Raw genomic sequence first — 12,926 nt, 5'->3', positions numbered from 1 at the left:
GAAACTGCAAGTCTGATCACTTAGGAAGTAATGGCACACCTCAAGAAGCCATACGATTTATAGTATCACAAATGGACATAGCACAAACCTTGAGGGCCAAGTTATGCACGAAACTTTATATGAAGACTTGAGATATTTTCGAAACCCTTAAGTATGAGCAATAATAATAGTGATGCTTTCCTTAGTAAGCTCCACTTACAAAAGAGTAGACAAATAAGGATGGGAGGTTTAAAAAAAAACGAGGAGGAGGTAGGGTGCTGGAGGATGGAAAGTGGTGGTCTAGTGAGGGAGGGGAACATGTGCTGTAGCTATAATTAGATCTGTGTGTGTGTGTACAGGAGTGTATGAGCGTTAGAATAATGCCCTCTGCTTTTAGGATCCATTGCACTTTAGGATGTCAATGCAAGGTCTTGTTGAATATGTGGTTTAACGTGACAGACGAGGCTTGGCACACACACAACCAAGCAGACATGAGTGTAGAGCTCATATAAACTCACAGGCACTTATGACATGTCACTCATACACCACATGCAGACTGAATGAATCGATAAAGGTAGGTAGACCACAGCTGCTACTGTTCTCTCTGAAGGTCATCTGCCAATGTTAATCCTTTGCAAGATAGGAAGAGAGAGAAAACACATAGAGGGAGAGTGAGTGAGTGAGTGTAGATTCAATCGGTACAGGGCCTGGGACAACCGCTTATAAAGGGATTAAGTTATTACAACTTTGATTATTTACTCAACCTAATATCACTGCAAACCCATATGGGTTTCTTCATTCCATGAAAAGCAAAAGGAAAATATTTGAAATGTTCTGGTCGCTCTTTTTCGTGCTATTTCAGTAAATGGGGACCAGGCGCTTTTGAGCTCAAAAAGGACACAAGTACCATAAAATTTAGAATGACTTTAGTAAATGATGACAGAATCTTAATTTGTGGGTGAGCTATACCTCTAACTAATGGCGCAATTAATTTTTATTGCCAAATGATCAGCCTGGGCAGGAAAACTTTAGGAAATGAGATGCACACATTAATACAAATTTGAGAAAAATTGCAAAAACAAGGATGTTTCTTATCTGATTTATAGTAAGAAAACAAAGCACAACATATCGTGTATGTGATTGTATCGACACAGTCCTACAAATGACCACATACTTTTTTTTTTTTTTTTTGTGACTAGTTGATTTAGTGGGGCCCCTTGTCATCAAACCCAAGGCAACGTTCCCATTTGTCCCTCCCGTTGATGGCCTTGAGTGGAGAAACGGAAGGGGAGAGTGACCCACACGTTGTATTTCTGTCAGCCACGGTGAAGGAAAAGCTCAGCTTTCCAGCCCTGAACACTGCAGGATTCATAACTGCTCGCACACCCAAGCTCTGCGTTTTCCGCAGAAGGCTAACATGTAAACTGGATAAGCCGTTAAAACTAATCATTTCATCTCTGGAAAAGCACTTAGTGCTTTCTGATGAGAAACCAGGGCCGCTCACGGCTGGTAGTTACCGCACTTTTTTTATTTTTTTTATTTTATTATTATTATTCTCCCAGTCCTTATCAGTTTATGAATTTATTGGCTGTGGTACCAGAGTGATATTAATGCTGAAGGGGATTATCTTTTGTTTGCATTGTACTCTTGTCTGAATGGATTTCCTTTTAGCTCGGTTCATTATCTTCATACATCTTTGTAGTAATGGGATGAGTGAGTGTGTCCTCACATTAAAGCTTAATGAAACCCAAGAGAAACTGTTTAGGTTTGGTACATTTATAGGGATCATTCACCCAAAGTTTAGCATTTCATCATTTACTCACCGTCATGTTTATATCATGCCCATATGACTTTCTACCTTGATCATTGCATCTTTTTTCCTTACTGTGAATGTTGACACTTTCACTTAACATCCTCTTGCCCTTTAACTTAAAAATATTTCTCTCTCTCTCAGTGGAACCGAAGGTGTACGTCTCGGCTGGATCTGCCGCTTTGATCGACGGTGGAAATGAAACCACAGTGGCCACCTGCATTGCAGAGAGGGCACGGCCTCCTGCCGACGTCTCCTGGGAGACAAATCTGTATGGTACATCCGAGGCCCACATGCAGGACGATGCCAACGGCACAACTATGACTCAGGTGCACTACACCTGGAAGCCCAACCGTCACGCCCAGGGTCACACGTTAACATGCGTGGTTAAACACCCCGCCCTGCAGAGTGACTTCAGGATCCCCTACATCATCAATGTGCAATGTGAGTATCGGTCCCATTTAAGGAGCAGATTAAATATTTTATGCAATTAACCATGGTGTTACTAGTTATATGGTGGTAATAGAGTAACCATGGTTAATTTTTTTTTGGTTACTGTAATAAAAAATAAAAAATGCCATAGTGAATCTATGGTTACTGTTGTAAAACCAATGTTATTTTTTCTAAGGGAAAGGGTAAAGGTTAGGTTTAGAGGAAGGGGTTAATGTAGTGTGTCTGTGGGACTCTAAATAAACACAATAAATACACTACAGTGATGCCCATACTGTATGTTAGAATTAAAATTTGCAATGGGGTGCATTTAGTATCTACCATTATTTACACCAGGGTGCAAATAGAAATTACAGATACGTGTAAGGTAGATGCTTACCAGTTGAAATTCCAATTTCACATATCGGCGATTCATTTCTTACTACTGTAATTTCTGGACTATAAGCCGCAACATTTTTCCTACGCTTTGAACCTCGCGGCTTATCCAATGACGCGGCTAATATATGGATTTTTCCCGCTTTCAAATTTTATATATAAAAAAAATAAAAAATAAAAAAACATTCTGTGACGTGCTCAGTTTTTTGGCGGCGTGAAGCTTTCATTAGACCAATTGAAATTGCCGAACGGGTTAAGGTCAAACAACTTTTTTTGTTTACTGTTTAGATTAAATCGAGCGCGCTCAAACTTCCCATCATTCTGATTACGGTAGTAATTTTGTCACCCTCACCATGGCAAAGACATGGAGAAACGCATATGATGCAGCTTTCAAGTTGAAGGCGTTTGATCTGGCTGTTGGAAAATAAGCTGCTGCACGGGAGCTTGGTCCTTATGAGTCGATGATAAGACGTTGGAAACGGCAGCGTGAGGAATTGACTCAGTGCAAAAAGACAACTAAATCTGAGGCTATTCAACTCCGACACCGAAGGAGATGACTTCAGTGGTTTCAGTGCACAGGACGAGGAAGATAGTGACCAATGACTTTCTTGGTAGGCTACAGTTTACTGCAAATGTTTTATTACAAGCCGTGTGTGGCAGTGGGGGCGTGGTCAAGCGCCCGTCCGGGAGAGAAAAGCTGTAAGGGCGCTTACACCTGCGCTAAATTATGTCTAATAATTTCGGTGTCTAATTTCAAGTGCCCTGCTTCACGTGTCCTCCTTGGGAAAACTGCCACACGGGCACCACTGTAACAGTTTTCAGCAGGGCACTTGACGTTCCAGGTAAGGCTTTTAATGGCCACAGCAATGTTTACAATCAATTTTATAAAGTTTCTCAATTCTTCTATGCGCCAACACTAGACTGACGTGTGTCACTCTCTCAGCTCTGTGGCTGCTGCCTTTTTATGCCGCTCTCCCCATGCTTACTGAAATTAGACACCGGTGTTAGACATAATTTAGCTCAGGTGTAAGCGCCTTACCGCTTTCTCTCCGGACGGGCGCTTGACCACGCCCGCTGCCACACCGTGTTTCGTTAAAGCCTATTTATTTTTGTTACAAGCCGTGTTTCGTTAAAGCCTGAATAAAGTTAATTTGTTTCAGTGTACCGGTAGGCACCTGCGGCTTATAGACAGGTGCGGCTTATTTATGTTCAAAATAATATTTTATTTAAAAATCAGTGGGTGCGGCTTATATTCAGGTGCACTCAATAGTCCGGAAATTACGGTAGTTTAATTCCTGAAATCAACAATTGGGTTACAAATATTGAAAATTATCATTTGATACATCTGTAAATCTATAACATGTTAGATTAAATGTCAAAAGGCTTGTGATATCGGGCAGATATTTTCTATTGATACAAGCTCCTATTTACTTGAATTTGGCAAGAGCAAATAATATATTTCAAATCAGCAATTAAATATGACAACAATAATATCATAAATTGTGCTTTATTTCAAATAGCACAAAAAATAAAATTCAGGTCTGTCCAGCTAATAGACATTCTTGAGTAAACTCACAGGCTTCATCAAAAAGGCCCTTTTTCACTAAGGCAGACTTCCATTCCTACAGCTACCATTTTCAGTGTTACGATTTTTCCCATATTTCTTGCGCATATATGTATGTGTGTATACACACGAATACGTGTATATGAATATTCAGATAATTCAAATGCATTACATTCGAAGAGTTAATCATTGATAAGACAATACAAAAAGCGGCTTAAGAATACAATGTATTGTTTACTACCATATTATTGATCATAAGTCAATCATTGGCATACAGTTCACAGCAATCCATTTCACAAGTGAATTTGTCAATCAGTTGGAGATTTATTATGAGGGCTTGTTTAAGGACCAGTCATTGTACACCTGCATCAGACATGCTTGTGTAGTGTCTCTGGTGTGTTGCGTCATAAACATAAAATGTTTAGGTCACTGTGTCAAGTTAAATATGGTTTAATACTCAATCTTTAAACACATCTTGAGATCCCTTAGTTCGCATTTGCGGTCCAAGTGTTTTGAACGTGATGTTCTGCCTACTGAAGTGTTTTTTTTCTCTTCACTGTATAAACTGCGCGTTGCTCATACAGCTGAAATTTCAATTACTGCCCTCTGGAGTAAACTGGTTGTACTACAAGCTTGTATTTCTCAGGAATCTTCCTTATTACGGTCCAGGGGGGCATTGCGATTAATTGCATTAATTTTCACACGTTTTTTTTGTAAAACTTAATCGCACCGAATTAACGCGTTAAATTGACAGCCATAATCAGGGCTTAAAGTATTCCGGCACCGTGCCAGATCTCCGGCGTGCAGCCGTGAGGGGAAAAAAATAAAATCAGAATGGGGAAAAATGTGATCTCAGTGATTTGGACCATGGTGTGATTGTTGGTGCCAGATGGGCTGGTTTGAGTATTTCTGAACCAAATAGCTTTCAACTGTGTTTGATATAATGGTAAGTGATTTTCTTGTACCAAATTAGCAATTTAGGATGATTACTCAAGGATAAGTTTGAGTGATGGCTGCTGGGAAAAGGGGCCTTTCTAGATTTGATGAATAACTTTTTTCAATCGTGATGGTGCTTTTTTATTTTTTATTTTTTTACATCAGTGATGTAAAAACTGTTAGGACGAAATACATACCAATTTCCTTCTGAAACAGCTAAATCTATAGATGTATTCAAAACTTGTGTGTGCATGCACCACGTCAGAGCAATCAGATTTACATCCAAAGCCCACATCTGTTTTCCATATCTCAGTCCAGTAACTATCCACATGACCTGAAGTCTTCATGCTGTCTTATGAGTGAGAGGCAGGCCACGATAGCGCTAGTAGTGCACTTTCTCTGACACGGTCCTTAAGATTTCAGTGAATAAGGGCATTAATACTTCAGCCTAATTATTTATCAGTGCTATTTAACGCTTTCCTCCTCCCACACACACCGGCTTCTGCAGATCACCTTTGAGAGGAAGGCACGCACTGTATGCGTGTGTCTGTGGTGGTGGTGAGTGCGTAAGCACAGATGTCTATTGAAATATAGATGTAGTGGTGAAGGGCAGTCACAGGAAGCAGTCGAAAAAGGGAGTATAGACGGGGCGAGGTCACATCAGTCATGAAACTATGCTTCTGCAGTCACTAAAGCTGCTCTCTATCCATCTTCTACATCCCATTTTGCATGGGACATCTTAATTCAGCACTTTCACTTAAAGAACTTTTAAAGAGCTTTTGTAAAGCACAAATCAATACAGTTAGCGTCTATTCTCTTTGTAAGTGGTCTTGTACTTTCCTGGTTAGATGCACACTAGTCTTAATGAAGAATTGATGCTTTATTCTCATTAATTATTATTAATGATTTTGTGTTTATAGATGTGCCTTATTGTAATATCCTTTAAACTGAGCATTTGTATATCCATGATAAATGGTATCTTAATGGAATAGTTCACCCAAAAACATTGTTGCTCCAAACCTGTATGCTGTTGTTTTTTGTGGGACACAAATGACAAGATTAATACACTTTTCCATAGAATGATGGAAAAGAGCTGCAATAAGATTCTTTAAAAACTTTTATTTGTGTCCCACAGACAAATAACCACATACAGGTTTAGAACAAGGGTGAGTCATGACAGAATTTTTATTTTGGGGTGAACTATTCCATTAACTAGGCATAGCCTTGGCTTACCTTTCTTACTCTACATTGAATGATCCCTTTGTGCTTTGTGTGTATGTGCGCAGTTGCTCCAGACATCCTGGTGCTGGGCTATGACGGCGACTGGTATGTGGGCAGGAAGAATGTACAACTGAAGTGTCGAGCCAAAGCCAACCCGCCTGCCCAACACTTCAGATGGATCAGGTGTGTAACCACTACACTCACAATGCTGTCGGTACGGACTTTGTTAGTGCCAAGGTCTGATTTCAGAATTCATCTCAAACAGCAGACGCTAATAACATCTCACAACACCACAGTTGTCTTTCAAACTGTCAAGTTCACTATATGAACCTTTTCCATTTCATGAGTGTATACCCATAGTAGTAGGCATTGTATGCGGTTATAGAAAGCTGGTTGTAATCCATTAAAACATTTTGTCAGGATTGGTCACTCATTTGGAAGATTGCACAACAATCATGTGACCTTAAACGTTTATTAATTGTGGTTGTATATCCACATGCAGTCGTCAAACTGCCACACCTATTCATTCTGTCATTATTTTCCAAATTTTTGAATAAGTAAAAAACTATTTTAAATTACATAAATGTTAAATTAAAACTCTTTACAGTTTTGGAGTTCCCATATGTAGGTAGGGCTGTTGGTTGTTTTTATTCTGGTCCAAATACTTTTTTAAATGTGTAAAATTCTGACATGGGCACAACCTATGTTTGTCTACAAATATAAGCACCAGTTTTTAGATTGAGACTTTTGACCGGTCTTTGAAATTTAAGGTCTCGTTGTTTGAAAACGGTCTAACAAACACATGTTTGTGTGTTTTAGGTTGGATGGAGAGATGCCAGATGGAGCAGAGGTGCTGAATAACTCTTTGGTGTTTATGAGGCCCCTGCAGAAGAATGACTCTGGGGTTTATAGGTGTGAGGTGGCAAACGACATTGGACAACGCAGTCGGGACATTAGTATACGTGTTCAGGGTAAGACGTGAGATGTCTGTCTTCCTTCAAGGAGTAGTTCACCCAAAAATTATAATTCTCATAATTTTAAATGTTCATCATTACTAAAAGTTTTTTACATTTTGGTCTGTTTCTCACCCAAAGCATCAGAAAACAATGATTAAACTACTGGAGTCATATGAATTTAATTTATGCTGCCTTTCCTTTTTGGGGCTTAAAATCGTTAGACCCATTGACTTGCATTGTATGGACAAAAACGCCTCATATCTACATCAAAATATCTTTGTTCCACAAAAGAAAAAGAGTTTGAGATGGCAAAAGGGTGAGAATTATAATTTTTGGGTGAAAATGTATTTTTAAGCATGTTAAATATGTCCATCTTACTAATGTTTTAAGCGTGTTAAATAAGTTTGTCCCATGTGAAGCTGAAGAAAATCATTAAGGCACTATAACTAAACTTCACCTATGAAATATAAAAATTCTATTGTAACACAGAGGTTCTTTAGTCCGTGTTTGTTTTGAATATGTTGGCATAAGAATCAGAGATGAATGCAACTTCACAGATAGATGCAGAGTTTGTAGTGCTGCATGTGGTTTTCTATAAAAGATTAGTTCACTCAAAAACGAAATTCTGTCATTTAATTGTCCCAATGTCATTCCAAACCTGTATGCTGCTATGTTTCTGTGGAACATGAAAGGAGAAACATTGACATATATCTTTACACTTTCTTCACAAGATAAAAACCAGTCATGGGAAACTTGGCTGGCCTACTTCTAAAATGACCCAAAAAACGCCCAAGTTTTCCATGCAACATAAGCGCTATATTCCAAGTCTTTCGAAGCCACACGATATTTTTGTGTAAGGTACAGACTGAAATTTAAGTCATTCACTTAAAATGTCCTAAAATTTTCCACTATTTTGCAGCACTCATTCAAGCACTCAAGCTCATTCATTATTTTGCACATTTCAAGGTGACATACCACATTCAGTCACGACACATTCTCAGCAGGTTTAATTTCATTAGTGGCAAACATTATTGGTTCTCATAAAACGGTGTACAGGTTTGGAAAGATGAGAGTACAGAATTTACATTTTCTGAGTGAACCATTCTTTTAAGCCCCACAAATTGTGAAAAATTAATCTTTAGGATTTTAACCTGCAGATGAGCTTAGCAGAGCTCTGATTTTACTGAGCCTACTGCCTGAGTGTTCAATATTGGCTTTTTTTAGTTTGAATGGTTGGTACGTTAAAGTTATTGAGTTACATGAGTCCTATTTTTAGATCTATTTGACCTCTGAGACGGGTGTCCACAATCTCACTCCATGCCATTTGTGTCCCATTGCTTTTGTGTTAACATTAAACATTGAATCCTGCCGTTTAATCAGTTTCTATGATGGAGCTGCCGATGACTCTTTCCCTCTCGCTCTTTCTCTCTCATGCTCACCCCATTCTCTTAGACTGTCATGCAGTTATACAAGGAAGAAAAGAAAGCGGAAGCAACCTTGAATGAGCGATGATGTCCTAGATTCATGAAACATTCATCAGCTCTTTTCAACTGCCATTTAATTATGTATTTCTTTTTTTATTTATTTATTTTGTAATGCTCGCCCCTCGAGAAAGATTCAACATCTGCGTGCATGAAGCTATGTGTTCCTGTGCGTTGTGTGCACGTGGTTGTGTTGGCTCTGTCTGCTGTGATACCGATCTTCTTTTTAGTCCTTTTGTGCCATTTGTTTGAAAATTGATATTTATTTTTTACTAGAATGCCTACTGTTGCATACTGATGGAATAACTGTGTTTGTGGTCATGAAAGTGTGTCTGTCTGCTCTGTTTGGTCACTGATCTGTGTGCATGGCCAGGCAGTACCTCTTCTACATGTTTATAGCCCCACTGCAACCTGTGTTCTCACCAAATACACACTCTCCAAAACTGATCAGTCACACTTCACTGATTGTTCAATGCAGTATATGGACTTAAACGGTATATAAACATACCAGACGTACAGTATCTCACAAAAGTGAGTACACCCCTCAAATTTTTTTAAATATTTGATTATATCTTTTCATGTGACAACACTGAAGAAATTACACTTTGCTACAATGTTAAGTAGTGAGTGTACAGCTTGTATAAGTGTAAATTTGCTGTCCCCTCAAAGTAACTCAACACAAAGCATTAATTTCTAAACCGCTGGCAACAAAAGGGAGTTCACCCCAAAGTGAAAATGTCCAAATTGGGCCCCATTAGCAATTTTTCCCTCCCCGGTGTCATGTGACTTGTTAGTGTTACAAGGTTTCAGGTGTGACTGGGGAGCAGGTGTTTAAATTTGGTGTCATCACTCTCGACTCCCTCGTACTGGTCACTGAAAGTTCAACATGGCACCTCATGGCAAAGAACTCTGAGGATCTGAAAAAAAGACCATACTCAGACCATACACTGCACACTGCGTCAAATTGGTCTGCATGGCTGTCGTCCCAGAAGGAAGCCTCTTCTAAAGATGATGCACAAGAAAGCCCGCAAACCGTTTGCTGAAGACAAGCAGACTAAGGACATGGATTACTGGAACCATGTCCCCATGCCCTAAACTTATTTGGTTCAGATGGTGTCAAGCGTGTGTGGCGAGAAACCAGGTGAGGTGTACAAAGACAAGTGTGTCTTGCCTACAGTCAAACATGGTGGTGGGAGTGTCATAGTCTGGGGCTGCACGAGTGCTGCCGGCACTGGGGAGCCACAGTTCATTGAGGGAACCATGAATGCCAACATGTACTGTGACATACTAAAGCAGAGCACGATCCTCGAGTGTACTCTCTTTTGTTGCCAGCGGTTTAGACATTAATGGCTGTCTGTTGAGTTATTTTGAGGGGACTGCAAATTTACAACGTTATACAAGCTGTACACTCACTACTTTACATAGTAGCAAAGTGTCATATCACTGAATCACTTCAGTGTTGTCACATGAAAAGATATAATCAAATATTTACAAAAATGGGAGGGGTTCACTCACTTTTGTGAGATACTGTATATAAAGTCTCTACTGACTCTTGAGTAAAGGTGCATTCACACTGACAATGACTGATATTTTTGGTAGGCCTTCATTCCTGATGGTAGTATCCAACAGTTGTCAATCAGGAGCAGGGGCGAATCACATTGGTCGACAGAGTGACAAAAAAAAATCCAACTTTTAAAAACGTGTCTTGAGACCTTATTTTGTTCAATTCAATTGTGCTCCTAGTAGATTTAATACAAAGAAATTGGTGCTGGTCAACGTGCCAGGATATAATTAAGTTAGCTGGACAAATTGGGGGGGGGGGGACTTGTCATCCTCATTTACGTGTTCGTTTAGTTGTAACATGATTGACCATGCCTGCCTGCATTATGATATAACATTGACTATGCCTACATTATGATGAAATAATAATATAATCAAGTCAAATGAAAGTAATGTTGATTCATTATAGTTGCTTTTGGTGAATAGGAATGTGTACGCCCAAAATTACGAAAAAATACGAATGAGTGTTGCGACCAAAATTCTCCACTTGCATGACGAAGCGTCACCACTAGTGTTGTCAAAAGTACCCGTACTTCGGTACAAAGTCGATACTAAAATAAAGTTGTAACGGTACCAGTGTTTCTGTAGTACTGAGCACCGAATCTATCCGGTACCAGCGCACAGTATGACTGCGACAGCTTTAAAATGCTCACAGGCTTATTTTGAATGCATGCTCTGTTACTTCTACGCTGAAATGGACAATTAATCAAATTAAAATAGTGACATGCCCTAGTATGATTTATTAAACCGATAAAGGCTGCAATCTTACTGTGGAAGAGATGTGTACGTTAAATCCAACCTCTCATCCACTAGAAACTCATTCACGAGTTTCTAGTGGAGAATCATTCACGTTGTAGGAGATGACAAAGTGGAGTACTTATCCATTGTGAATCTTGTCAAATATATATTTGTATAATAAAAATCGCAGCATCTGCGCTGTAATCTCAGCTTTTATATCATATTTAAAACAAGTTAACGAAAGTGCATCACAGTAATACAATTCAAAACATAACCTTTCAAAATGACCACAAACACACCAGTAATCTAAAATACAAACACCCCAAAACTGTGTCCTACATTTCATTCGTCAGACTTAAAGGCCAGTTTAAAGAGATGAGATTTCAGACGTGACAAAAGTCTTCAATGATCACACTGCGCAGTGTCGCAAACAGTTTATCCAGAAAGGGAAGCATACGGCAAAAAACACATCAGCAGTGTAAAGTCTAGTTTGTAGGCACCATAATAAACCCTTTTGATCACAGTCAGATGAACCAGAAACTAGTTAAAGGTCACGTCCACACTAATAGGTTTTCGGATTAAAATTAAGGAGATCTTGAGCCTTGGTCAATAGTGTGTGTGTGATGGAGTTGCAAGTAACTCAAATTAGTTTTCACAATTGGAAAACCATTTCAACTTGCTATCCATCAATCTATTCACAAAAAACAAAAACAAAAAGTATCCGAGGTATCTAAAATGTTCTTTAAGTGCTCCGTGCATAATAGACAAACATTTGCTTAAAGCTTAGCTCTGCTCTGTTTTGTCGCGTCTCCATCGGTCGCCTTAAATCACAAAGTCTCATTGACGATGAATGACTTCAGGTTGCTTTGTCACGGCAACTCGCTGTCAGTATGAATGCCCCTTAAGTCAAGATACAGAGGAAGGTTTCCTGACTTTCAGCAACTTGCTCTCTTCTGGACATTGACTTGCTGAGGCTAGAAGCTTTGTGTATTTATTGAAACACATTATTCTTTAACACACTGGGCTAAATTGAACAAATTAAAATACATTGTCATCCATGTGCTTGAGCCTTAACCAGAGATAATCTGGATTTTGGTTTAACATATGTAACGCAAGAAAACTGTGGGAATATCGTGGGAGAGCTGATGGGATTTTGGAGAACTTTTCTGTATCAAAAATTATGCCAAAACAATGAATGGGAGGTTTCAGTTTCCATCAACTACATGGCCAATCTTCCCCATATATACATATACACCCACACACTCACTCATCACACCCACAGATGCATCCAATTTACCTTTTGACCTTTGGGGAATATACTGTCTACAAATGCTTTAAATTGCTACATTGTTATTCAGTCCGGCAAGGATGAATAAATTATACTTTAACAGCAGCATTTGAACTGTGTGTAACCATGAAGAGCTTGCAGCCCTGACTCCTGCGACTGAACTCACATGCTCTGCAATCTGCATGCACACGTCACAGCCAGCCAAATAGCTCATTCGCCAGCAACAGGACACCCTGTAATGGGATAGTTTGACTTTCAGCTCCTCGAGCCGCCTCTTGTCAGAACGCTGCTTGCATAGTTCAGATGCATGGCCCAGAATGCAATGAAACACTACATGCTGCTCCCTAACACAATCAAGTGATCAATTCATGGTAATGGTGTTAAAGCAATCTCTTAGCCTAGCTCCAGTCATGTTAGCAGTAAGGCATAGCATAGTATTCACCCAACCCTCAGGTATTCTTGATATCTGTCCCCTCCCCCAGTAGCACACACTCTTTCCTTGACCCCTTCCCTCCATCATACAGCTCTCTGGTCATCAGTACTCCCTCTCTCAGCTAACACAGTTTAG

The 12,926-nt window shown here is 39.4% G+C and overlaps 1 protein-coding gene across 2 annotated transcripts in view; it reads left to right on the top strand.

Moving 5' to 3' along the window:
• Positions 1 to 12,926, top strand: part of nectin3b (nectin cell adhesion molecule 3b) — a 97,830-nt gene that overhangs the window by 51,413 nt on the left and 33,491 nt on the right. For both annotated transcript variants that reach the window (XM_052099479.1, XM_052099478.1), the window contains exons 3-5: positions 1,934 to 2,233; positions 6,401 to 6,518; positions 7,155 to 7,306. In XM_052099479.1, the coding sequence (XP_051955439.1) occupies positions 1,934 to 2,233; positions 6,401 to 6,518; positions 7,155 to 7,306 (570 nt within the window). The remainder of the gene's footprint in view (positions 1 to 1,933; positions 2,234 to 6,400; positions 6,519 to 7,154; positions 7,307 to 12,926) is intronic.

This window comes from Xyrauchen texanus, chromosome 31 (assembly GCF_025860055.1).
Source record: "Xyrauchen texanus isolate HMW12.3.18 chromosome 31, RBS_HiC_50CHRs, whole genome shotgun sequence".
Lineage (NCBI taxonomy): Eukaryota > Metazoa > Chordata > Actinopteri > Cypriniformes > Catostomidae > Xyrauchen > Xyrauchen texanus.
This window is presented reverse-complemented; position numbering and strand designations above follow the sequence as displayed.